The following is a 24731-nucleotide window of genomic DNA, read 5'->3' as shown; positions in this document are numbered from 1 at the left end:
TGCTCCATGTGCGTGAGTGGCAGGCGTGCGTGCACGGTGCTTGTGGAAATGGAACCGCGTGCGCGCGCTTGCCGGCCGCTTGCATGAACCATCCCCTCTCCTCTCCCAAGCCGGTCAACAAAGCTGGAAATGTTGGAGAGCTCTGGTTTAGGCTACATATGTGGCGGGAACCCTGTCAAGTGGCACAATTTTTTATTGTTTTCTGACTGTCTGCCAGCCTTGAACCGGTGGAGGCTTTTCAGACGGCGATATGAGAATGGTATAGATCAGGCTTCTATTATTAGAATAAGCCAGGGGAGAAAACAAGCAATCACCCACCCACCCACCCCCAAAAAAAGCATCAAGGGGTTCAAGGCTAGGTAAGATGGCATTTGTATAGCCCAGGCACTTTTCCACAGATGAAATTTTCCTTTGAAAGAAGCTGTCTCCAAAACGACTGACAGCCCTGGAGATTTCGACCTGACCTGACCCCCTTACAAGGTGTTATGAATTTGCCAAAACCATCATCGGACAAAGAAAAAAAAGCTGTAGGAAACAGGACAGGGGAGGTTTCTTTCAAACTCCATGGTTAAGGCTTCCTTGATCATTCATACGGGTGACCTCTGAGTTAATCAAGAGCCATGTTTGCTGAAGTGCCAGTAGGGTACAGGGCTGGGTCTCCTGAATGTGCGGCACAGGTTGAGGTTGTTTTTGGCGAGCCCAATTGGGTCATTTCAGCTGAGGAAGGAGCTGGGACCAGCTCAGATCGGTCTCCAGATTGTCATTCTCGGGGTCTGGAAAACTGATGTCCAGAGAGAGCTTGCTCCAATTCTCAGGCATGTTGTCCAAGACGAGGTCTTCCAGGAGGGAATTGTCCCCTGCAAACTCACAGGCCACTTTGCTGGATGGAGAAGAAGTGTTCAAGAGCCCGGGCACTAGTTCACCCATGTCTGCGTTCAGAAGCGGACACTGGGGAGAATCACACAGGGATTGTCTCAGCGGGTTCTCGTTCAACTCCAGGTCTAGATTATCCTGGAAGGGCAGGAACGGCAAGGGAGAAGATCTCGGAGAACTGAAATCAACTTTGTTCCTTTCGTCGACCATAGGGGTCAATCTCCACTGGTCAGTAGGTGGCAGGGTGGTAGAGGTGGTTATGGGAGTTTTGTTTGGGGTGGACGCAATCGGCAACCTGCAAGTCACTGGCGGTTCTTCTTCCGGACCACAGACAAGGGTTCCTAGAGGTGCCTTCTGAGCGGAAAGACCGTGTCCCAGTGGGAAGGAAGTTGAGCCTCCACTGAGGGGCAGAAGGAGAACCGGTTCTTCTGAGGAAGAGAGAGTTAAGTGCTGTTTCCTTCTGGATCTGCCCAATTCTTGCCTCTTTATAACCAGCTTGCTTTGGGGGGATGATCGGAGACCTGTAACCTGTCTCTTTTGTTTTATGGGGGATGCTTGGACACAGAGGTTCTGCTCCTCGCCGGCTCCCGCTGGTTCCTTCTTTACAGGCCATACTGGGACGAAAGAGGAGACCCACTCCTGGGAATGAAAACTGTCACTCAGGACTCCTGCCGATGGATTTCCGCTGTCTGTACAGCTGCCTTCCTCAAGAGGGCGATGGAGGGTTAATGGAGAAGACTCTTCACCACAATAATGTTCCTCCTTTATGGAACTCGGAGGCGGCGACAGGACAGGGTCTTCGCTGGAACGCAGGATCTGCAAAAGCAACAATGGGAAGGAAGAAGCTGTCAATGTTCTTCATTTTTAGCTGTAGCAACAGCACTTAGACTTAGCCTGTTTCCCCTAAAATAAGACATCCCCTGATAATAAGCCCAATCGGGCTTTTGAGCGCATGCGCTAAAATAAGCCCCCCCAAAAAAATAAGCCCTCCCTGAAAATATTTAAATGCATGCGCAGCTGGTCCCCGCCATTTCCTCTGCTTAGGGTTAGGGAGACAGAGCTGGAAATTAGATAAGATAGCAAGAGAAGCCCCATCTTGCTCCACATGCCCCAAAATAATAAGACCTCCCCAAAAATAAGGCCAAGTGCTTATTTCAGGGTTCAAAAAAATATAAGACAGGGTCTTATTTTCAGGGAAAACATGGGTATATACCGTTTCATAGTGCATTCCAGCGCTCTCTAAGTGGTTTACAGTCAGTCTATTGCCGCCAACAATCTGGGTCCTCATTTTACCCACCTCGGAAGGATGGAAGGCTGAGTTAACCTTGAGCCTGGTGAGACTCGAACTGCCAAACTGCTGGCAGTCGGCAGTCAGCAGAAGTAGCCTGCAGTACTGCAGTGCGCCACCACAGCTTTAGACACATTTTCATAGGTAAATGCAAAGGTTTCCCTCGCACATATGTGCTGGTCGTTCCAGACTCTAGGGGGCGGTGCTCATCTCCGTTTCAAAGCCGAAGAGCCAGCGCTGTCCAAAGACATCTCCGTGGTCATGTGGCCAGCATGACTCGACACCAAAGGTGCACGGAACACAGTTACCTTCCCACCAAAGGTGGACCCTATTTTTCTACTTGCATTTTTTACGTGCTTTCGAACTGCTAGGTTGGCAGAAGCTGGGACAAGTAACGGGAGCTCACCCCGTTATGCTGCGCTAGGGATTCGAACCACTGAACTGCCGACCTTTCGATTGACAAGCTCAGCGTCTCAGCCACTGAGCCACCGCACCCCCACATTTTCATAGGGGTCAGTTATTTTATAGGCATGGAAATTTGCCGTCTTAATCTGACAGTTGTCCTTAGCCTCCATTTATTCAGGCATTAGAGCTGCTGTTTGAGCCGAAAGGGATCGCCAACAACTTCTAGGGAATCTATACATCAGCCAGAGATCCTGTAGAGGGAGTCCTCAACTTACAACCACAATTCAGCACAATGTTTATGTTGCTAAGCGAGACAGTTAAGTGAATTTTGCCCCATTCTACAATCTTCCTTGCCACAATTATTAAATGAATCCCTGCAGTTGTTAAGTTAGTATCCCGGTTGTTAAGTGAATCCTGGCTTCCCCATTGACTTTCCTTGTCAGAAGGTCACAAAAGGGGATCACGTGACCCCGGAACACTGCAACCTTCATAAGTATGAGTCAATTGCCAAGCAGGTCTGAATTTTGATCACACGATCATGGGGATGCTGCCACGGTCGTAAGTGTGAAAAATGGTTAAAAGCCTTTACTTCCAAGGGCCGTTGTAACTTTGAACGGTCACTAAACAATGGTTGTAAGTCGAGGACTAACTGTATTGACCAGGGGTGTCAAACTCGATTTCATTGAGGGCCGCATCAGGGTTGTGTTTGACCTCGCGGGGGGGGGGGGCATGTGTGTGTGTGTGTGTGTGTGTGTGTGTGTGTGGCCAAATTGACGTCACTCGTGTCAGAGGCACCTGTGGTGGCCGGGGCAGGGCTGGGGAGATCCATTGTCCTCCCAGGTGCCGTTTTCGGCTGCGAGTGCCTCCTGCAGCCCTCTACCACACGCACCCCTACCGAGCTCCATTTTCGCTGGCAGAGAGCTGCAGGAGGCTGTTTCAGCTGGAAACAGAGCTTGGGAGGGCCACACACAGCCTTCCCGAGCTCCATTTTCATTGGCAGAGGCACCGCGGGCTGGTCCATCACTGTTTACAGGGTGGCTCCCATGGTCCCGATCTAAGCACCCCGTGGGCCAGATCCGGCCCACAGGCCTTGAGTTTGACACCCCTGATCCATACAAACACGTACCCGAGAAAAACAAGGAGACGTGGGAGACTGACCTTTGGAGCAGGGTGTTCCCCTGTGTTGATCTGCGTGGTCCCCAAAGCAGTCTGGCCTACAGGCAGAGGTGGCCTTGAAGGCAACTGAAGGTGAAATGGCTCACTCGCTGGGAAGTGGACCGGAACCAAGTAGGAACTGACCCGTGGTAGCAAAGGTTTAATCCTCGGCCCTAAGAAAGAAAAGCTTCATTGTTAGGCCCAAAGTCAAGAACGACACGTCGCAACTCTTCCAAGCTGAGTTCTTTATTGTATCCACACCGGTAGACAGAATCTTGCCAGACTAAACACTCTACTATCTGCATCTACCATATGCTGTGTGGATTACAGGAAGTCCTCAACTTACAACAGTTCGTTTAGTGACTCTTCATGTTGCGGCTCCATTACCTGAGCCTGTGTCATCGGCAGGAGAGGACTCCGAGAGTGAAGGAAAGGAGTTGGCAAGGCCTCCCTCTCCAGGACCCTCCTCTCTGGCAATGCCTTCGATGTCCGCCGAAGGGCAAGAGATAGGGCCGGGGCCAAGCACGTCCACACAGCCACAGGTGGACAGTGATGAGGGTAATGAGTCTTGGCTGGATCCTCGGCAGCGTCGCAGAGATAAGTGCGAGCAACAGAAGAAAAGGCATGCCAGAGATTAGGCTGAGTCACTGGACCACACCCCACAGGATATAAAAGGGGGTGAGATGGCCATTCAGACTCTGTGACGGACAAAACTAACTACTATCGAGTCACATTGCATCTTTGGAAACAACATTATCGGCCTTGGATTTATTTTACGAACTGGACAATTCTTGATTGTGGGTATTTTGTTTATTGAGTAAAGTTCTTGGCAAGCAGCTACTGGGTTGCTGCCAAGCGTCTTATCGGACGAATTGGTTGTCTGCCAGTTTATTTAACCCCCGGCTGCCTGTTTGTGTGCGTGTGTGAGATAGGGACAGAACACTTCCAAGTTACAACGTAAATGTGACTGATGACCATTTTTCAGGTTTACGACTGACACAGCAATCCCAAAGTCATGTGATCAAAATTCAGACACTCGGCAACTGATTCGTATTTATGACCTTTGCAGTGTCTTGGCGTCATGTGTTCCCCTTTTACGACTTTCTGACAAGCGAAGTCAATAAGGGAAGCCAGGTGCACTTAGCAACCGTGTTAACTAACTTAACAACCACAGTGATTCATTTAATAACAGTGGTAAGAAAGGTCATAAAAATGGGGCAAAACTCACTTAACAAATGTCTCACTTAGCAACAGAAATTTTGGGCTCAACTGTTGTCATAAATCAAGGACTACCTGTATTAGGAAGGAGCTGTCTTTACCCTCTTTCTCTCACACATGATATCTGGACTGAGTTGCCTCTTACTTCTCCAGAATGCAGCCCCTCCCTCTCCTGGAATTCATCTCCACACTACATTCCACCATACAGGTAATCCTCGACTTACGACCACAATGGAGTCCAAAACTGATGTCAGCCTTCCGAAATAGACCACACTGGACCAGATGAGCTAAAAGTGTAAGGCGACGTTAACAAAATCTTGCGAATCTGAAATTACAAATCATCTACTGTCTCTTTTTACAGCCTGGTAAGTTAGGGAGGATGCTACTGATTTTTTTTTTACTCTGCCTGTTATACAGCTAAAGGTTCCCTTCCTTTTATCTAATCATTCCCTAGGTAGCATCTCTCCTCACTGCCCGCCATTTCCCAAGGTCATTCCTATATACCAGGGATCGGCAATCCGCGGCTCTGGAGCCGCATGTGGCTCTTTCATCCCTCTGCTGCGGCTCCCTGTCACCGGTCGGCTCCACAATTGATAGGGTTTTCGGTTAGGACCGGTCGAGGAAAAAGAGAAGCCGCGCTAGGAGAAGATTCTGTGGTGGGGGAACCAGACTTCCGGTCGGCTCCAGAATTGAACGGGGGGCCTCCGGTTAGGACCTTTGTGGCTCTTTGAGTGTTTAAGGTTGCCGACCCCTGCTATGTACCATTACAGGGATGCTCTTCCTATCAGCCAAATGGTTTCCATTTGCTTCCTCCAATGACCAGCGTGGAATAGGGGCTTTGCACGGATGCAAACTTATACTTACGGGAAGTCTGGGACTCCGCTTTGGTGACTTTGAAGTTCTTCTGAAGATCCAGAGTTGGACGTTTCTGCTGCTGCATTAAGATTGAGACACATAAAAAAGGAAAGTTAGGATCCAACGGCCCAGGACTGGTGGAAGGTAAAGCAGCAAGTGGATTTTGTTAAAGGACTGGGAAACTCCGATGAGCCAGCCATGTGCTGCAGCTGCCAAAGAAGCCAACACACTCCTAGGCTGCATTAACAGAGGGATAGAATCAAGATCACAAGAAGTGTTAATGCCACTTTATAATGCCTTGGTAAGGCCACACTTGGGGTACTGCATTCAGTTTTGGTCACTATGATATAAAACAAGATGTTGAGACTCTGGAAAGAGGGCAGAGAAGTGCAACAAAAATGATTAGGAGACCGGAGACTAAAACATACAAAGAACAGTTGCAGGCAGGGTGGATAAAAATCAATGATTTTTTAAAAAAAAATAAAAAAAAATCAGATTTTTTTTTATTTAAATCGGATTTTTTTTTTATTTTTATCGAATTTATTTTAATAAAAAACTTTTGGGGTAAAAATCTATCGTAAGATAGTTTTCTATTTAAGATACATAAATAATTTAGTTTATTCAGCATGAAGTGGAGCTTAGTTATGTAGCAGGAGGCTGTATATTCTGCAGCACTGGGACTATCGGTGAGTCAACAGTGGGTCAAAGGAGTAGCAGAGATGACAGTCGCTCTTTAAAAATGATGATTTAAATTGAGTTGATTTAAATCAAGCCTTTTTACTAGGGATTTAAATCATGATTTAAATTGGGATTTAAATCAACTCGATTTAAATCAAATCTACCCTGCTCTGAACGTTGCAGGAATTGGATATGTCTAGTTTAAAGAAAATAAAGACTAGGGATCACATGATAGAATCTTTCAATATCTAAGGGGCTGCCACAAAAAAGAGTGGGGGAGGGAAATCCACCTGTTCCCCAAAGAATAAGAAAAAATGGATGGAAACTAACCAAAGGAGGGAAGCAACCTGGAATTAAGCAGAAATCGTAAAAAGAAAAAAAAATGAAAATACTGCCTTCTAGAATCTTATTCACACCCTTAATATTTAAATCAAGTCCACCCCCCACTTTCCCGTCTGTCCTCCAGGCTGTACATATTCAATTCAGGGGTGAAATCCAGCAGGTTCTGGAGAACCGGTAGCGGAAATTTTGAGCAGTTTGGAGAACCGGCAAATATCACCTCTGGTTGGCCCCAGTGGGGTGGTAATGGGGATTTTGCAGTATCCTTCCCCTGGAGTGGGAATGGAGATTTTGCAGTATCCTTCCCCTGCCACGCCCACAGAACCAGTAGTAAAAAAAAAAATTCACCGCTGCACCAGAGCTGTGAATTTCCACCCTGCTGAAGGAGAAAGGTGGTTGATCGGTTGACTGTTGAATCTCGGCCAATGAAAAGCGGAAGGGAAGATCTGCCACTCTGAATGGTCAAGAGAAAAACCAGAGAGATTTCGTCTCCTTTCAGTCTCCTGCACGGGTTTTTTTTTTGTCTGAGTCAGTCCTGTTATCCGATACCATTTCTCTCATCACCAAATTCACCTTGTCATGGAGATTAAATTTGGACGGGTCTAAAATAATGCTGAAGCCTCATTTTGGGAAGGGCAAGGTCCTTCATGCCAATTTTGACTATTGCTACGAGACACAGCCCTTTTTTTAAATTTTTTTTCTAAAGGACGGCGACTAAGACTATAAATAGATTTTTTTTTTTCTCCAAAGTGTTTGAAATCCTGCCCAAGTCATACTCCTAAGGGAGTTCTTAGAAGGGAACTCAATAAAATAAAAAGACCATCTTGGAAAAGGCTATCCAAGATGATTGTTGCAAAATACATTTTACGCCAGCCAGCAAGGACAGTCCCCCAATATGCTTTAGAGCAGCGGTCACCAACTGGTGGTCCGCGAGAAAGTTTTCATGGTCCGCAGAAAAATTATTTGCATTTTTTATATTGCACTAAATCAGGGGTCCTCAAACTACGGCCCCTGGGCCGGATACGTGCAATGAACGCTTGTGTTGCTGCAGAGAATCTCCCCCTTCGGGGGTTTTTTGTGTGGGTCGGAGGGAGGCAGAAATTCCGACTTGGGGTCTGCTTCAGCCTCCTTGTGTGGGCTTTCGGTGAAGGCTGGAGGGAAGTGCCGCCGGTGGTGAACAGCCGGAGGGGCTCGTTGCAGTGGGACTGTATCATGGTCTGAAACTGGCTGACCATTTCAGCCCGTTGAGTGTTGTGGCCCGCCAGTGGCCTGCGCAGATTGTGGCTGATCCTGACGACAAGGAGGCTGGTGTGGTGTCGCGCCAGCAGCCTGTGCATCCGGCGCTCGAGTCGGACAGCGAGGAGGCTGAAGAAGATGTGGTGCCAGAGGCAGAGATTCAGCCAGGGCCTTCAGATCCTCCAGAGACTCCTTCAAGTGAAGAGAGTGAAGTGGAGGAGCCTCTTCTCAATGCATGAGCACGCAGAGCTGCCAAAAGGCAGGAGTGGTTACTCAGGAGGAGGTCTCCTCGAGAGTAAGGCTTGGGGCTAATTGGCCATTCCCTTAACCTATTTAAGTTTGCACACAGCTGGCAAACGTTGCAGGAAACAACGTGTGTTCGTCCGGTCGTTCGTTGAGCATTTTGTTAATTTTCCTTGCAAACCTGGTTTCTGGGCTAATTGCCAACTCTTGTAAGCCTTTATCTAATCTTGGGAATTTCTGGCAGGAGGTTAAGGACATTTTTAGTAATAGCCTGCATTTGAAAAAGACTGTGTTTGTAGTAAACGGAGTTGTTCGGAGTTTTGTGTGTGCAACATTTCTTGGGTTCCGTAGCTGGGGCAGAACACTGAGCCTTCAGGTGCCGGTACCTGGCCTTACACTCCCGCAGGTCTTCCCTCTGCTTGGAAAGCCTGTGCTCCTAGTCCTCAGTGAGGTGCTTCTACTGAGCCTCCTTCTCAGCCAGATCCAATTTGAACTGAGCCAGCTGTTTTGCTAACTCTTTCTCATGGTGGCTGCTTAGCTCCAGCAACTGCTTCCTGTTGGGGCCCTAAGGAGCCCAGGCAGGCAGGCGAGGAGTAGCGAGTAGAGGCTGGCAAGGCGCCCCTCGACGTGAGTGACATCAAGTTGGCCACGCCCACCCAGTCACATGACCACCTTGCCACGCCCACCCAGTTGGTCATTAGGCAATATCATATTAGTGTCCGCGGGATTTAAAATTATGAATTTAGTGGTCCCTGAGGTCCGAAAGGTTGACGACCCCTGCTTTAGAGAACTAATCCAGATCTATCTACTGACTGCATTTAAAAAAAAAAAAAAAAACAATTCTTAAAAATTAAATTAATTTCATTTTACTTTAGGATCACTTCAAGGCGATGTACATATCTCCAGTTTTCCCCACACGACGATCTTGTGAGGAGGGTTGTTGAGAGATTATTGGACCCCCACTGACTTGTTCCGGGAGAAGGTGCAAGAAAACAAGCACTCTCTGTGAAGCGGTCACTCTCGTGAGGTAATCCAGACGGGAAGCACAACCAGATGGACTGCCGTATTTTTCGGAGTATAAGACACACTTCCCCCCACCACCACCAAAAGAGGGTGAAAATTTGGGTGCATCATATGCACCGAATGTAGCCCCGCCCACCTGCCGGCCCCCACCCTTTGGCCTCTGCCTCCCAGCAATTTGCCTCCTTGCAGCAAACAGCCCGTTTCAGCTTCAGCCCAGCCTGATTAGCACAAGCAGCTGATTGTCAGTTGGATCGGCCTCCCGACTCTCAGCTGTTTCAGGCTGCAGGGATTGCCATTGCCTATTGCCATGCGCCCCATTTGCTGCAAGGAGGCAAATTGCTGGGAGGCAGACTTTTTTTTCTTGTGCTAATCAGGCTGTGCTGAAAATGAAATAGAAGCAGGCTGTTTGCTGTTTGCTGCAAGGAGGCAAATTGCTGGGAGGCAGAGGCAGATTTTTTTCCCCCCCCTTGTTTTCCTCCCCCAAAAAATTAGGTGCGTCTTATAGTCTGGATCATATTATACTCCGAAAAATACGGTAGATAAAATGTCACTTAGATAAAATAATAAGGGAAACAAGCATTGGGAAGGTTCCTTCCCTACCTGGAACTTACCTTGAACACCTGGTCCAGCGTTAGGTAGCGGTTTGCTTCAGGATGGATGGTCCAGAATGCAATTTTCCCATTGGCAGATGTCTCCCGAACAAACATGTCGTGAAGGGAAAGGTTGTGACGGACAGAGTTCTGTGTTGCAAAGATAAAACGTTCGTTTGTTTCAGTTACAAAACAGGTAGCCAAGTTAGGAGGGAAAGAAATGCATAAAGTCGAAGCAATGTAATTCCCACATTACGGGGTCCTTGGTAGTCTCTAAGCTTTCTTGCAGACATCTCATTACCAAACTAAGTAATATCATCAGTGCTAGAAGGGAATAGATTTTTAGGAATGATGATGGAGGAGTGGGGGGCTGTGGGGTCCTTGGTGGTCTCTGAGCTCAGCTGCTTTCTTGCAGACATCTCATTACCAAACTAGCTAACGTCATCAGTACACTGATGGTGTTATTTTGGCAATGAAACGTTTCCAAGAAAACAACCAAGCTCAGAGAGCACTAAGTTCAAATCTGGCCTTCCAATATTTTCTTCTTGCTTTCATGGATAGTAGCCCATCATGTGGATGGAATATGAAAGAGAATACTTAATGTTTCCCCAAAAATAAGACCCAACCGGAAAATAAGCCCTAGCATGATTTTTCAGGATGCTTGTAATATAAATCCTACCCCAAAAACAAGCCCCAGTTAAGATTGTCAGCCAGATGGATGCATTTAGTACCATATTTCCCTAAAAATAAAACCTAACCAGAAAATAAGCCCTAATGCGTCTTTTGTAGCAAAAATTAATATAAGACCCGGTCGTATTTTTGGGGAAACACGGTATACCCCAAAAAATTATTTTAGAAGTGCGACATAAAGAGACAGAATCATTTGCAACAACGTCCATAAATAAATGATCAGCCAATTCAGCCAAAAAGAAAAACTTACCTTTTTGAGTAGACTTTCACAATAAAACAAGAATCTAAAAGGCCAACCATCTATGATCGCATGAATTTACCGGCCTTGGAAAGAAGGGTGAGCAGAATTGCTATACAGGTAGTCCTCAAGTTATAACTATTCGTTTAGTGATTGTTTGAAATTACAATGGCACTGAAAAAAGCGACTTAGGACCGTTTTTCACACTTACGACCATTGTAGCATCCAACGTGATCAAAATCCGGGCGCTTGGCAACTGACTCATCTTTATGACGGTTGCAGTGTCCCCGAGAGTCACACGATCCCCTTTTGTGACCTTCGGACAAGCCAAATCCAATGGGGAAGCCAGGCTCACTTAAGGACTACGTTACTAGCTCAACAACTGCAGTGCTTCGCTGGATAAATGTGGCAAGAAAGGTCGTAAAACAGGGCGACAACTCAGTCAGCAACTGTCTTGCTTAGCGATGGCCTCAGTCCCGGTCATACATCGAGGACTAAGCTGTAAGCGATCCAGCATCAAAGCTGCTGCTTTGACCAAGGGTTCAACCTCCTTCTCTTCCCTATCGGTTTGCACATGTGAGCGCGTGCGCGCACGCACAGAGCATCAAAAACGGGACGTGATGACATCCGGGTGGAGCCTCCCGCAGCCACCGTTACCGGTTTGCCCGAACCGGATAAATACCACCACTCAGTTGGACCTTCTAAACGAATTTCCTGTTCAGCAGTTTTTGCAAAACTGTTTAGGCCTTTGAAGGGATTTTTCTTCCCCAACAGCCATCTTGAGATCAGAGTCTGTTGAAAATTGAAGCGCCCGGGGAATAAATATTTATGCTGTCAGGTTTTGATTCATTTTCCCGTTGAACGGAGATTGGCCAATCCTGTCTGCTACAAAAGGATATAGTGAGGCTCGGGGAGACAGCCGACGGCAAATCTTACACCGGAGGACGAAGATATGACGTTAGCGGCTCCCAAAGTGGCACTATCTCGAAATGGGAGATTTTTACAGGTTCTCGGAGGCAGGGATGCCATCTGGATCGTTCACTGGCCCGTAACGCCGCGAGAATCACCTCTCGCCGGTGAATTATTCAGGATGACGCGAGCAAGATTTCCATGTTTTATTTATTCGTTTCTGTTCTGATTTCGGAAAGAGTTACCCACCCCCCCAAGCTAGTGGTCCCCAACCATCCCTAAGACTAGGTCTGCAAAAAAACAATTGGCAGCAAAATCTCAAAGCTGTGTTTCTCAACCGTGGCAGCTTCAAGTCCCAAAATTCCCCACTTAGCTATTGCTGTGCTGGCTGGGGAGTTCTGGGAGACTGAAGTCCCCACATCCTCCAAGTTCCCAAAGTTGAAAAACACTATCTAAAGCAGGGGTGTCAAACTCAAGGCCCCGGGGCCAAATCTGACCCATGGGGTGCTTAGATCTGGCGTGCGGAGCCACCCTGGAAACAGCAAAAAAACCAGTCTGCTCAGTTGCGGTCGTATATCAAGGACTACCTCTATTGTACATTTTAATACCACGTTTCCCCGAAAATAAACCCTCCCCCAAAAATAAGCCCTCCCCGAAAATATTTAAATGCAGCCGGTCCCCCGCCATTTCCTCTGGGTTAGGGTTATGGAGACAGAGCTGGAAATCAGGTAAGACGGCAAGAGGAGCCCCGTCTTGCTCCATGCGCCCCAAAATAATAAGACCTCCCCGAAAATAAGGCCAAGTGCTTATTTCAGGGTTCAAAAAAAATATAAGACAGGGTCTTATTTTCGGGGAAACACGGTAATATTTTATAAGAATTACTCATCGTCTTTTCCGATACGTTCTATACAGGTCAAAAGATGTTTTTACCTTCCAGCCTGGCTTGGCAACATGTTTGAAATAAGGGAAATGATCCTCAATCCAACTGTAGATATCTTTCAACATCATGCGCTTCTTCTCCGTGCTGTTGATAGCGAACTGAATCATGGCCATGTAAGAGTAGGGAGGCCGTTCGGAAAAAGATTCCTTCCATAAAGCAGAGGAGACGGTGGCGGCTGTGGGGCTTCCCTCAGACTGGAAAACGGAAGCAAAAGTCAAAATTAAGAAATTGTGACCAAGGCCCAAGTAGTGATTACCAAACGCAATTCAGTCCTCAACAAACTTATTTTATTAAAACAGCTGAGAATTAATTCATTCTCAGCTTAGTCCAAAACAAAATTCTTAATAACCTTATCGCCAACCTTTGATGTCTTTGGCAACCTGCCGAAGGCTTTTCTTGGCAAAAAACCCACAAAGTTCAAGAGACGCTGACAAGAAGCACTGGAATCAACATTGCTTTTCTACAAAGAATCCAACGGCACGTTCCTGCTCTTTTAAGCCTTATGGGAGGGGCCAATCATCTTCTGGCCTTACTCCTGAGTTGTCCTTTTTGCTCCAGTTGCTCTTGCCTTCTGGCAGCTCTTCGCATGCGTGCACTAGAAACAGGCTCCTCCTGTTCCTCTGCCTCTCTGCTGTCCGACTCTGGAGGCTCCGGAGTCCGCGCATCGCTCCCAGATGGCCCTGGCCCCATCTCTGCCTCCGGCGCAGAGCCCTCGTCCAGGCCTTCCCCCGACTCCAGGACTGGCCAAATGTCCTCCCCAGCATCCTCACTGTCCGACTCCGCTGCCAGGTCCGCAGGCTGCTGGCAGACCACAACAGTATCATACGAAAATCCTCTAAAGCAGAGGTGTCAAACTCAAGGCCCACCAGCTGGATCAGGCCCACAGGGTGTTTAGATCTGGCCCGCCTGGAAACAGCAAAGGACCAGCCCGCTGTGCCTCTGCCAGGGAAAATGCCACCCCCACCCCACCTGCACCACGTTTTTGGGCACGATGGGGGAGGCGGGCACCTTTTTCACTGGCAGAGGCACTGCCAGTGCCTCACTGTTTGAGCATGCAAACAGGAAAGGAGAAAGGGAAGGAGGAAAGACAAAGAAAGGAAGATGGGGAGAGAGCCAGGAAGGAAAAAGAAGAAAAGAGGGGAAGGAAAAAGAAAGGAGAATGAAGAGGGAAGGAAAAAGAAGAGAAGAGGAGAGGAGAGGAGAGGAGAGGAGAGGAGAGGAGAGGAGAGGAGAGGAGAGGAGAGAAGAGAAGAGAAGAGAAGAGAAGAGAAGAGAAGAGAAGAGAAGAGAAGAGAAGAGAAGAGAAGAGAAGGAAGATTATAATGATAGTGAGGGAGAGTCTCAGGGAATTCCTGCCTTAGCATTTGGCCACCACAGGTGCCCCCGACCCATTGAGTGAAGTCAAGCTGGCCACAGCCACCAAGCCCCCACCCCCCAGCCCTCCGATACGACCCTCAATGAAATTGAGTTTGACACCCCTGCTCTAAAGGAATGCAAATGACCAGCTCTCTGCAAGGAATATAAATCCTTCCATTCCCCCACTATCCTGTCAGAGCTGAAGAAGCTTCTGGGATGAAGAAGCGAAACTTCTTCAAAAAGAAAAAAAAAACAAGGAATTCCAATTACCGCCTGAAAAAAAATGCTCCTTTGGGACAAAAATCCTCTCTAACACACAGGAAAACTGGAAGAAGGTAACAGGAATTAAGCCCTAAATTTTTATTGCCAAGAGAGACACTTGTTAGCTTTTGCTCCATTTTACCACCTTTCTTGCCACGGTTGCTAAGCGAATCAACTGCAGTTGTTAAGTTAGTAACCTGGTTGTTAAGTGAACCTGGCTTCCCTGTTGACTTTCTTCCCAGACAGTCACAAAAGAGGCGTCACATGACCCTGCCACCAACCTAAATATGAGCCCATTGTCCAGCATTTGAATTTTGATCACGAGATCATGGGGATGACACAGTGGTCCTAAGTGTGGAAAAACAGTCCTAAGTCTCTTTTTTCAGTGCCGTTGTAACTTTGAATGGCTACTAAGCAAGTGGTTCTAAGTCAAGGACCATCTTCATCAGAGTTTCCATGAGCAAATTCCTAACTCTATAAATACAGGTAGTCCTCGACTTATGGAATAGAATAACAGAGTTGGAAGGGACCTTGGAGGGCTTCTAGTCCAACCCCCTGCTTAGGCAGGAAACCCTACACGACTTCAGATAAATGGTTATCCAACATCTTCTTTAAAACTTGCAGTGTTGGAGCATTCGCAACTTCTGGAGGCAAGCTGTTCCACTGATTAATTGTTCTGTCAGGAAATTTCTTAGTTTTAAGTTGTTTCTCTCCTGGATTAGTTTCCATCCATCGCTTCTTGTCCTGCCCTCAGGTGCTTTGGAGAATAGCTTGACTCCCTCTTCTCTGTGGCAGCCCCTGAGATATTGGAACACTGCTATCATGTCATCTACTAACCTGGCTGAATTTTGACATTTGACATGAGGGCTGTGAAAATATTTACAGATCCCTCACTTCCTGGGCATAAATTGTTTCCAGCTCCTACCCTCAAAACGATGCTATAGAGCACTGCACACCAGAACTAGACACAACGAGTTTTTTCCCGAATGCCATCACTCTGCTAAACAAATAATACCCTCACACTGTCAAACTATTCACTAAGTCTGCACTACTATTAATCTTCTCATCGTTCCCATCATCTATCTCCTCCCACTTATGACTGCATGACTGTAACTTTGTGTTGTGATCCGCCAGCAGCCTGCGGAGCTGGCAGCGGAGTCGGACAGCGATGAGGCTGGGGAAGAACAGGGGCCAGTCCTGGAGGCTGGGGAAGGCCCGGATGAGGGCGCTCTGCGTCGGAGGCAGAGATGGGGCCAGGGCCATCAGGGAGTGATGTGCAGACTTCGGAGCCTCCAGAGGCTGACAGTAGAGAGGCAGAGGAACAGAAGGAGCCTGTTCCTGGTGCATGTATGAGAAGAGCTGCCAGAAGGCAGGAGCAGCTAAAGCAGAGAGGACGACTCGGGAGTAAGGCCAAGAGATCTGGCCCCTCTCATAAGGCTTAAAAGACCAGCAACGGCTCTTGGCCTCTTTGCCGGAAAACAACATTGAGAGAATTTCTTCTTGTTTGGCTGTAGTTATTTCTTCCGTTCCTGAACTGTTGCCAAGAAAAGCCTTTGGCAGTTTGCCTAATTATCCCAAGGTCAGAGATAAACGAAAGACTGGTGTTTTGAGGACTTTGTTTTCATTCCATTTAGAATACGCCGAGAATGAATTAATTCTCAGCTGTTTTAATAAAATCTGTTTTGTTTTTTTGGAACTGGTTTGCATTTAATATCAACTACGTGGGCCTGGGTTACGACACTTCGTTGCTTGTATCCTTACGATTTATATCGATTGTTTCCTAATATGATTCGATTGCTTATTTGTACCCTATGACTATCATTAAGGGTTGTACCTTATGATTCTTGACGAGTGTGTCTTTTCTTTTTATGTACACTGAGAGTGTATGCACCAAAGACAAATTCCTTGTGTGTCCAATCACACTTGGCCAATAAAGAATTCTATTCTATTCTGTTCTGTTCTGTTCTATTCTATTCTCCCAAAAGAAAAAAAAAATCATTTAGGGCAACTACCTTCCACCGTAACAGATATTAAACATTCTTCACAGTACCAAAGTGTATGTATGTATTTTATTGAATAGCCCGAAGGCCTTTTCAAAAAAAAAAAAGGGAAAGATAAAACAAACAGTTACAGAAATAACAGTGTAAAAATATATGGTATATGACATTAAAATTTAACAATATAGAAATTCAATAACTAAATTTCCAAAACTAGATAACCCAAATAAGATAGCTCCTCTCTAACTCAGCTCGTCTTTCTTACAATCAATGAAATTCTTTTCAATGTAACTGGTTCGTATTGCTGTCATCCTTTTAAGATAGCGAGTGATAGCCCTTACCAGGGGAGGAGAGTCTGCCTTCAATAGAAATGTTAATTTATGCCTTACATTCCAGTGGGCAAATTTATTTGTAATTGGGGACAGATATTGTTTTCTTACTTCCTCATACAGCCTACATTCAAATATTACATGCACCGTATCCTCCACGACGTTTGCCCCACATATACATGTTCTTTCATCATACGGGATTTTCCGGTACCGGCCAGTACCAAAGTCCTTTTTTTAAAGAGTCAATTGGACTGTTATGAGTCAAGGACTATATAAAGTTTCAAGTTTGCAGATCATTGATAACTTTTACCACGGAAAACGCCATCAAAATCGTTCTGGTCCAAAAGGTTCAGTGCAACAAAGTCATCTGCCTCTGTCTTCGCACGTCTTAAAATCTCCCCTTCTGCATTCCCCCCCACCCCCACCCGCCTTAAGCAGATGTGTATTAATTTTTTCTCTTTCTTTCTCCTGATCAAGAACAGCTCAACCCCTTCCCACTTAGAGCAATTCTTCCACGCATAATTCGCAGTCTTGCATCTACCCTTTTAACTTTCTAAAAAGATATCGGCCTACGTGGTGGATATGCTCTTTTGTGAAGACACGCTCAGGTGATTGGAAATTTTGAGTCATCCTGCCAGATGATGACAATACACTGTATTTGAAAGCCTGACTCACTTGAGGATCCTTTGCGGCGGCTTATGAAAACCCGCAGGGAATTAGTAGGAAGAGAGCGGATTAACAAGAGCGGGAAGGGACCTTGGAGGTCATCTAGTCCAATCCCCTTGCTCTAGGTAGGAAGTGCTATACTGTACCGTTTCGGACAGATGGCACTTCAATCTATTCTTAAAAACGTCTTTTTAGAAACAAAGAAAGAAAGAAAGAAAGAAAGAAAGAAAGAAAGAAAGAAAGAAAGAAAGAAAGAAAGAAAGAAAGAAAGAAAGAAAGAAAGAAAGAAAGAAAGAAAGAAAGAAAGAAAGGAAAGGAAAGGAAAGGAAAGGAAAGGAAAGGAAAGGAAAGGAAAGAAAAGAAAAGAAAAGAAAAGAAAAGAAAAGAAAAGAAAAGAAAAGAAAAGAAAAGAGCCATGAGGATGATTCTGGGAATCCTCCACTCTTCAGAATTCCATTCATTGGTGATTGAGTATCAAAAAATTCGATTAGTTTATCGGAATATAAAATACGAAAGAAAATGAAAATAATGGGAAACTAGGGAAGGGGAAATGGGAAAAGGAGAAAGTGGGGGGGGAAGAAGGAGGAAGAGGAGGAGGAGAAGGAGAAGAGGAGGAGAAGAGGAAGAGGGGAGAAGGAGGAGGAGGAGAAGAGGAGGAAGAGAAGGAGGAGAAGGGGAAGAGAAGAAGAGAGGATGAGGAGAAGAGGAGAAGGGGAAGAGGAAGAGAAGGAGAAGAGGAGGAGGAGGAGGAGGAAGAGAATGAGAGGAGAAGGGGAGGAGAAAAGGCGTGGACTTCCGAGTCTTTTTAGCACAGTAGAAGACATTAGTCTCAACTTTTTACTTTTGCATTAATAGATAGTCCTCGACTTACAACATCACTGCAGTCGTTACGTTAGTAATAGCGTTGTTAAGTGAATTCAGCTTCCTATTGATGTCACTTGTCAGACAGTCGCAAATGGGGATCGCGGGACCGCGGGACACTGCGACCGTCATAAATATGAGCCAGCTGCCAATTTGTTAAGTCAGTTGTGCCCCATTTTTCCACCTTTCCTGCCAGTTGTTCAGGGAATCACTGCAGTTGTTAAGTGAGTAACACGGTGGTTAAACGAATCTGGCTTCCCCATTGCCGTTGCTTATCAGAAGGCCGCAAAAGGGGATTGCGTGACCCAGAGGAAACAGCAACCGTCATAAAGACGAGTCAGTTGCCAAGCGCTTGAATTTTGATCACTGGGAGGCTATTGCAATGGTTGTAAGTGTGGGGAAAAAAATCCTAAATCAATTTTTTAGTGCCGTTGTAACTTTAATGGTCATTAAACAAACTGACGTAAGTCGAGGACAACCTGTGTAGACAACTGTTGTGCTTGGCTTTTTAGCTGGTGTTTTAGAAAGTGGCAACAGATGTTCTTCTCATGCCATTAACCTGACACCCCAAACATCTAGAGCAGAGGTTGGCAACCTTAAACACTCGAAGAGCCATTTGGACCCGTTTCCCACAGAAAAGAAAACACCGGGAGTCACAAAAACTCTTCCTGTGCCTGACTATTTCTTGAGCGGCCACAAAATTAGCATACGTAGTTGAATTAAACGTTCTGTTTTCTTCCGAAACTATTCTTTTCTTGGATTTATCTATGGTTGGCCTACCGGGGGTTGAAAAGCTCAATAAATCACGTGCCGGAAGGTATCGCACATTGGCGGTTGTGACGCATATTTTGAGTGACAGGGAGCCGCAGCACAGGGGTGAAAGAGCCACATGCGGCTCCAGAGCCGCAGGTTGCTGACCCCTGATCTACAGTCATATGCATGTTTGCTCCATGAAACCTCCAGTCTCGTAGAAGCTTCATGCTTAGATATGTAAGGCTATGTAGGCCCTTTGCTTACCTTAATTGTCTTCTGTTTGGGGGTCTGGTTTTCCTTCTCCGTGTCTTTTTTCATACTACAGGAGCTCAGCGGGGTCGAAGTCATCTTCCCCAACCACTGGATGTTGGTCAGGCTGCTGTTCAAGCCAGAGTTGGCTGCCTCCTCACTACCTACGTGGATACAAACTCAGAATTTTTAGATTGCATGTGTAGATCCTTCAAGAGGGAGCTTGAAATTTAGCCTTTCAGCAGAAAGAGGTTGGGTATAACTGTGAGAGGGATCTTGGAGTCCAAGTGGACAATCACTTAAATACGAGCCAGCCGTGTACAGCAGCAGCCAAAAAAGCCAATGCAATCCTAGGCTGCGTTAACAGAGGGATAGAATCAAGATTGCGTGAAGTGTTAATATCACTTTATAATGCCTTGGTAAGGCCACACTTGGAATACGGCATCCAATTTTGGTCGCCACGATGTAAAAAAAAAGATGTGGAGACTCTAGAAAGAGTGCAGAGAAGAGCAACAAAGATGATTAGGGGAGGACTGGAGGCTAAAACATGAAGAACAGTTGCGGGAACTTGTTCTGCCCCAGCTCCAGATTTCCGAGGATATAGACACACACCAACAGTCCTTATCAAATTTATTAAGTAGCAAGAATAAACCAAAGTCCGGCAAAGGTTGGCAACCAGCCCAGAAAACAAGATACGGTAAGACTTTTCCAAAAATGCTCTGATGATAATTACAAGTTGTTTCCAGCAAGAAACTTACTAACCGCATGTGACTTAAATAGGCTAAGGGAGTGGCCAATTATCCTCAAGCCTTACTCTCGAGGAGACCTCCTCCTCCTGAGTAGCCACTCCTGCCGTTTGGCAGCCCTGCGTGCTCGAGCATTGAGAAGAGGCTCCTCCACTTCGCTCTCTCCACTTGAAGGAGCCTCTGGAGGTTCTGAAGGCCCTGGCTGAGTCTCTGCCTCTGGCACCACATCCTCTTCAGCCTCCTCGCTGTCCGACGCGAGCGCCGGCTGTGCAGGCTGCTGGCACAACCCCACACCAGCCTCCTCGTCGGGATCAGCCACGATCCGCACAGGCCGCTGGCGGGACACAACACAACTGGATATGTCTAGTTTAATGAGAAGAAGGACTAGGGGAGACATGATAGCAGTGTTCCAATATCTCAGGGGCTGCCCCAAAGAAGAGGAGTCAAACTATTCTCCAAAGCACCTGAGGGCAGGACAAGAAGCAACGGGTGGAAACTAATCAAGGAGAGAAGCAACTTAGAACTAAGGAGAAATTTCCTGACAGCGAGTGTTGGATGTTTATCCTACGGTCGGGTAGGTAATATATAGAAAACTATGTTCTGTAACTTTAACTGCTACAAGATGACTAATTGGCTGTCCAACATCTTCTTAAAAACCTCCAGTGTTGAAGCACTCACAACTTCTGGAGGCAAGTTGTTCCACTGATTAATCGTTTTAAGTTAGTTGGTATTTTAAGAAAGGAAATGGCCTTTCCCAGGGGATTTCTATTTAAACAGACTTTACCTAAAAGCACGTTATAATGAATAAGAGAAGAGACGGCTATTTCTTGCAGAATTGGAAAAAAAAAAAACCAAAAAGAACACAACACTTTTGCTAACTGTGCAGGTTCGAATTATGTAGAATGAAATTCCCGCTGCCTTCAGTTCTATTATCGCAAAAGGAGAACGTTTTTCCGTGATATGTGACGACATTAACTCGTTGAAGTTGGACTTTGGTGAGATAATTGCATGATTATTTCTTAATAATAATTAAGAAATTAATAATTAATTAATAATAATTATTTATTTATTTATTAAGAAATTAATAATTAATTAATAATTAATAATAATTTAGAATAGCAGAGATGGGCTTACTGATAATACCTGAATGCTGTCTACAGGTGGTCCTCGACTTACAACAGTTCATTTAGTGACCGTTCGAAGTTACCCCATCGCTGGGAAAAAAGGGACTTATGACCGTTGTTCACACTTACGACCGTTGCAGCTTCCCAATGGTCACGTGATTTATATTCAGATGCTTGGGAACAGATTCGCATTTATGACGGTCATATGATTCCCTTTTTGGGACCTTCTGACAGGCAAAGTCAATGGGAAAGCCAGATTCCCTCAACCCCTGTGTCACTAATTTAACAACTGCAGTGATTTCACTTAACAAAGGTGGCAAGAAGAGTCGTAAAATGGGGCAAAACCCACTTCACAAATTTCTCACTTAGCAACATACGTTCTGGACTCAGTCGTAAATCGAGGACTACCTGTAATCTCTGAGAATCATCGGATGCTTAACATCTCCCATACTACTAAAATGATTAATGATGATTATATAGAGAGTTTGATTTCCTGCTGAAATAAATAATACATAGTAATGCATCATTGGATAAAAATATTTCCCATAACTAAAAACCTCCATCCTACATAAACACACCGATGTCAAACACACCGGAAAGTCATCAAAACCTCTGAAGAACGCACAAATGTTATGCAGCTTCTTAGAAGATCTACAGTTTTTTCCCCACATGCCATCACTCTGCTAATGAACTAATTCCCACAACACTGTCAAACTATTTACTAAGATTGCATTACTATTATTCTTCTCATCCTTCCTAGTACCTATCTGCTTCTATTTATGACTATAACCTTATTGCTTCTATCTTTATGATTATATTGTTTTATTTAGTTTCCTAGTATGATTTTGATTGCTTATTTAGTATCCTATGACTATCACTAAGTGTTGTATCTTATGATTCTTGATGAATGTATTTTTTTATGTACACTGAGAGCTTATGCACCGAAGACAAATTCCTTGTGGGTCCAATCACACTTGGCCAATAAAATTCTATTCTATTCTATTCTATTCTATTCTATTCTATTCTATTCTATTCTATTCTATTCTATTCTATTCTATTCTATTCCATATTTTCTATTCTATTCTATTCTATTCTATTCTATTCTATTCTATTCTATTCCATTCCATTCCATTCCATTCCATTCCATATTTTCTATTCTATTCTATTCTATTCTATTCTATTCTATTCTATTCTATTCCATTCCATATTTTCTATTCTATTCTATTCTATTCTATTCTATTCTATTCCATTCCATTCCATTCCATTCCATATTTTCTATTCTATTCTATTCTATTCTATTCTATTCTATTCTATTCTATTCCATTCCATATTTTCTATTCTATTCTATTCTATTCTATTCTATTCTATTCTATTCTATTCTATTCCTATTCCTATTCCTATTCCTATTCCTATTCCTATTCCATTCTATGCCTTTGGATGAAAGAGGACAGATCGTATCAAAAGCTAAACTGGACTTGTCACAAAACTAACTAAATTTAAGTCCAATCCATCTATCCATTATCCCCCAGCACTGAGTAACTTCCCAATTCTGCCCTGTTCGATGTTAATCTTTAGAAAGGGCTTTGATAGCATCTCTGTTTTTGGAAAAACCAGGCAGGCAGCAAGCACCCTCCATCCCGGTCACCACAAAGTTTTACACAGGTAGTCCTCGACTTACGACTACGAATGAGCCCCAAAATTTCTCTTGCTGAGCAAGACGGTTGTTAAATAAGTTTTGGTCCCATTCTGCCAACTTGCTTGCCACAGCAGTGCAGCGAATCCCTGCCCTTGTTAAATGAAATCTGGCTTTCCCCTTGACTTTGCTCGTCAGTTGGTCACAAGAGGGGATCCCATGACCCCGTCATAAATACGGAGGTTGCCAAACATCTGAATTTTGATCTCGCGACCATGGGGATGCTTCAATGGTCATAAGTGTGAAAAACAGTCTTAAGTCACTTGTTTCAATGCTGTTGTAACTTCGGTCACTAAACGAATGGTTGTAAGTCGAGAACGACCAATAGCCATGATTAAAGAGCTTCCGTTTTTAAACTCTGACCTCACTACAGTAGTGGCCAAAATTGTGGAAACCTTTTGGGAAAAGTGTATTTTCTAAAACTAGCTAATAACACCACTTTTTTTTGGAGTAGTACCATAAAATTATATATCAATGGAAAGATAATTTAATCAAGAATGTAATGCAATCACTTTTATGAAGGATTTGCTATTAGAATAGCAGTTACAGTATAAAGAAGAAAAGTCAAACACGTAGAAAATACATGATATATAAAAATGATCACCATAGAAAAAACAAGATTTACAAAAATTATCACCATGGAAAAAAACGAGATATACAAAAATTATCACCATGTCAGTTCATACTTTGTTGGGTAACCTTTAGCATGAATTATGCCCTTACAACGTCTTCCCATGGAGTGAACCAAGTCTTTTAATTCTGTTATCATGTGAAACCAAGATTGAATGATGGCTTCTATTAACTGGGTTTTATTGCTGGGTCGCTTCTGACTAACAAGTTTCTTTAGTCGGCTCCCTAGATTTTCAATTGGGTGAAGGTCTGGGCTATTTCGCCGTGCTCTCAAAACTTTTCTATTTCAGCAAGCTGGCCTGGACTAACTCCCATCTTTTAAATTTTTTAAATTTTTTAATTTGTGATTTTATAAATTGGGTGTTTTAATCTGTGTTTCGGCCGAAATATTTAATAATTTTAAGGGACTTTTTAAATATTTGGATTATCTGTATTTTATCTTGGCTGTTCACCGCCCTGAGTCCTTCGGGAGTAGGGCGGTATAGAAATTTGATTAATAAATAAATAAATAAATAAATATTTCCAGGCCATTCCAACAGTGGAATAGGATTATCTTGAAACTCACACATACACATACATACACACACACACACACACACACACACACAAATGGTGTTATTAGCCATCAAACCTCAAAAATACACTTTTCCCAAAAGGTTCCCACAATTTTGGCCACTACTGTATATAAAATGCCTCATGAAAATTCACCATAGTACCAATTGTCAAAAATCAAGGCAGAGGTTGGTAGTTCTGGTGGTGCCACCATCAGTGAGTGAAACTCAAGGAACTCCACAATTTTGGCCACTACTGTATTCCCCAAAAAACACCTTTCTGGGGCTCCTCATCACCCATCGTACAAAAACTTCACAACGAAAAGGTCTACCTACTGGTTTTGTCCTCTTCTTGGCTACCCAAAGATTGCGAGGCCAAAAAGTCCGACTCTTCGGCGGTCCAGGCCCAAATCCCTGCCAGCTTTTCATCCTCGGGGGCCCCATGGCTTGCAGTGATGGTCCCTTCTTCAGATCCGGATACGTTGGGAAAGGGCCTGGTCTCCAGGCCGAGAGAGCTACCGGATAGACTCACTAAGCCTGGGTCCTTCCTAGGAGACTGTTCAGTGGCTAGCAAGTCCAGAACGCTTTGCTGGGTTTCTGCTGGGGCAGGGCTTCTGCTGACCCCACAAGAGTTGACCAGGGCCAAGCGGTCACCTATTACAGCCGTCTGGATGGGAGAGCCCGGGATCCCTTGGAGATCGCGGGAGATCCCTTGCTGCTCCTGCTTGATCCTGCCAACTGGGCTCCTGGCTTCTTCGTCCGTCTCCGCAGGGCTGCCCGGCCGAGAGGTCTTCCTCTTCTTCAGGATCAGCGGCTGATGAGAGCGGCTCTTCAT

At 45.1% G+C, this 24731-nt stretch overlaps 1 protein-coding gene across 1 annotated transcript; it reads right to left on the bottom strand.

Annotated features, from left to right (window-relative positions):
- Nucleotides 1-708: 708 nt before the first annotated feature.
- FOXM1 (forkhead box M1) lies at nucleotides 709-24731 on the bottom strand. Its single transcript, XM_070947307.1, has 7 exons — nucleotides 24233-24731; nucleotides 19168-19316; nucleotides 12671-12874; nucleotides 9925-10053; nucleotides 5804-5873; nucleotides 3725-3894; nucleotides 709-1689 (listed from the first exon to the last, which is right to left on the bottom strand). Exons 1-7 carry the CDS (start codon nucleotides 24729-24731, stop codon nucleotides 709-711), a joined length of 2202 nt encoding a protein of 733 aa, XP_070803408.1.

The sequence above is a fragment of the Pituophis catenifer genome, unplaced genomic scaffold (genome assembly GCF_029215685.1).
Source record: "Pituophis catenifer annectens isolate HBS135680 unplaced genomic scaffold, rPitCat1.0.hap2 SCAF_7, whole genome shotgun sequence".
In the NCBI taxonomy this organism is placed as follows: Eukaryota; Metazoa; Chordata; class Lepidosauria; order Squamata; family Colubridae; genus Pituophis; species Pituophis catenifer.
The sequence above is the reverse complement of the archived record's forward strand: the minus strand, read 5'-3'. Positions and strand labels throughout refer to the sequence as shown.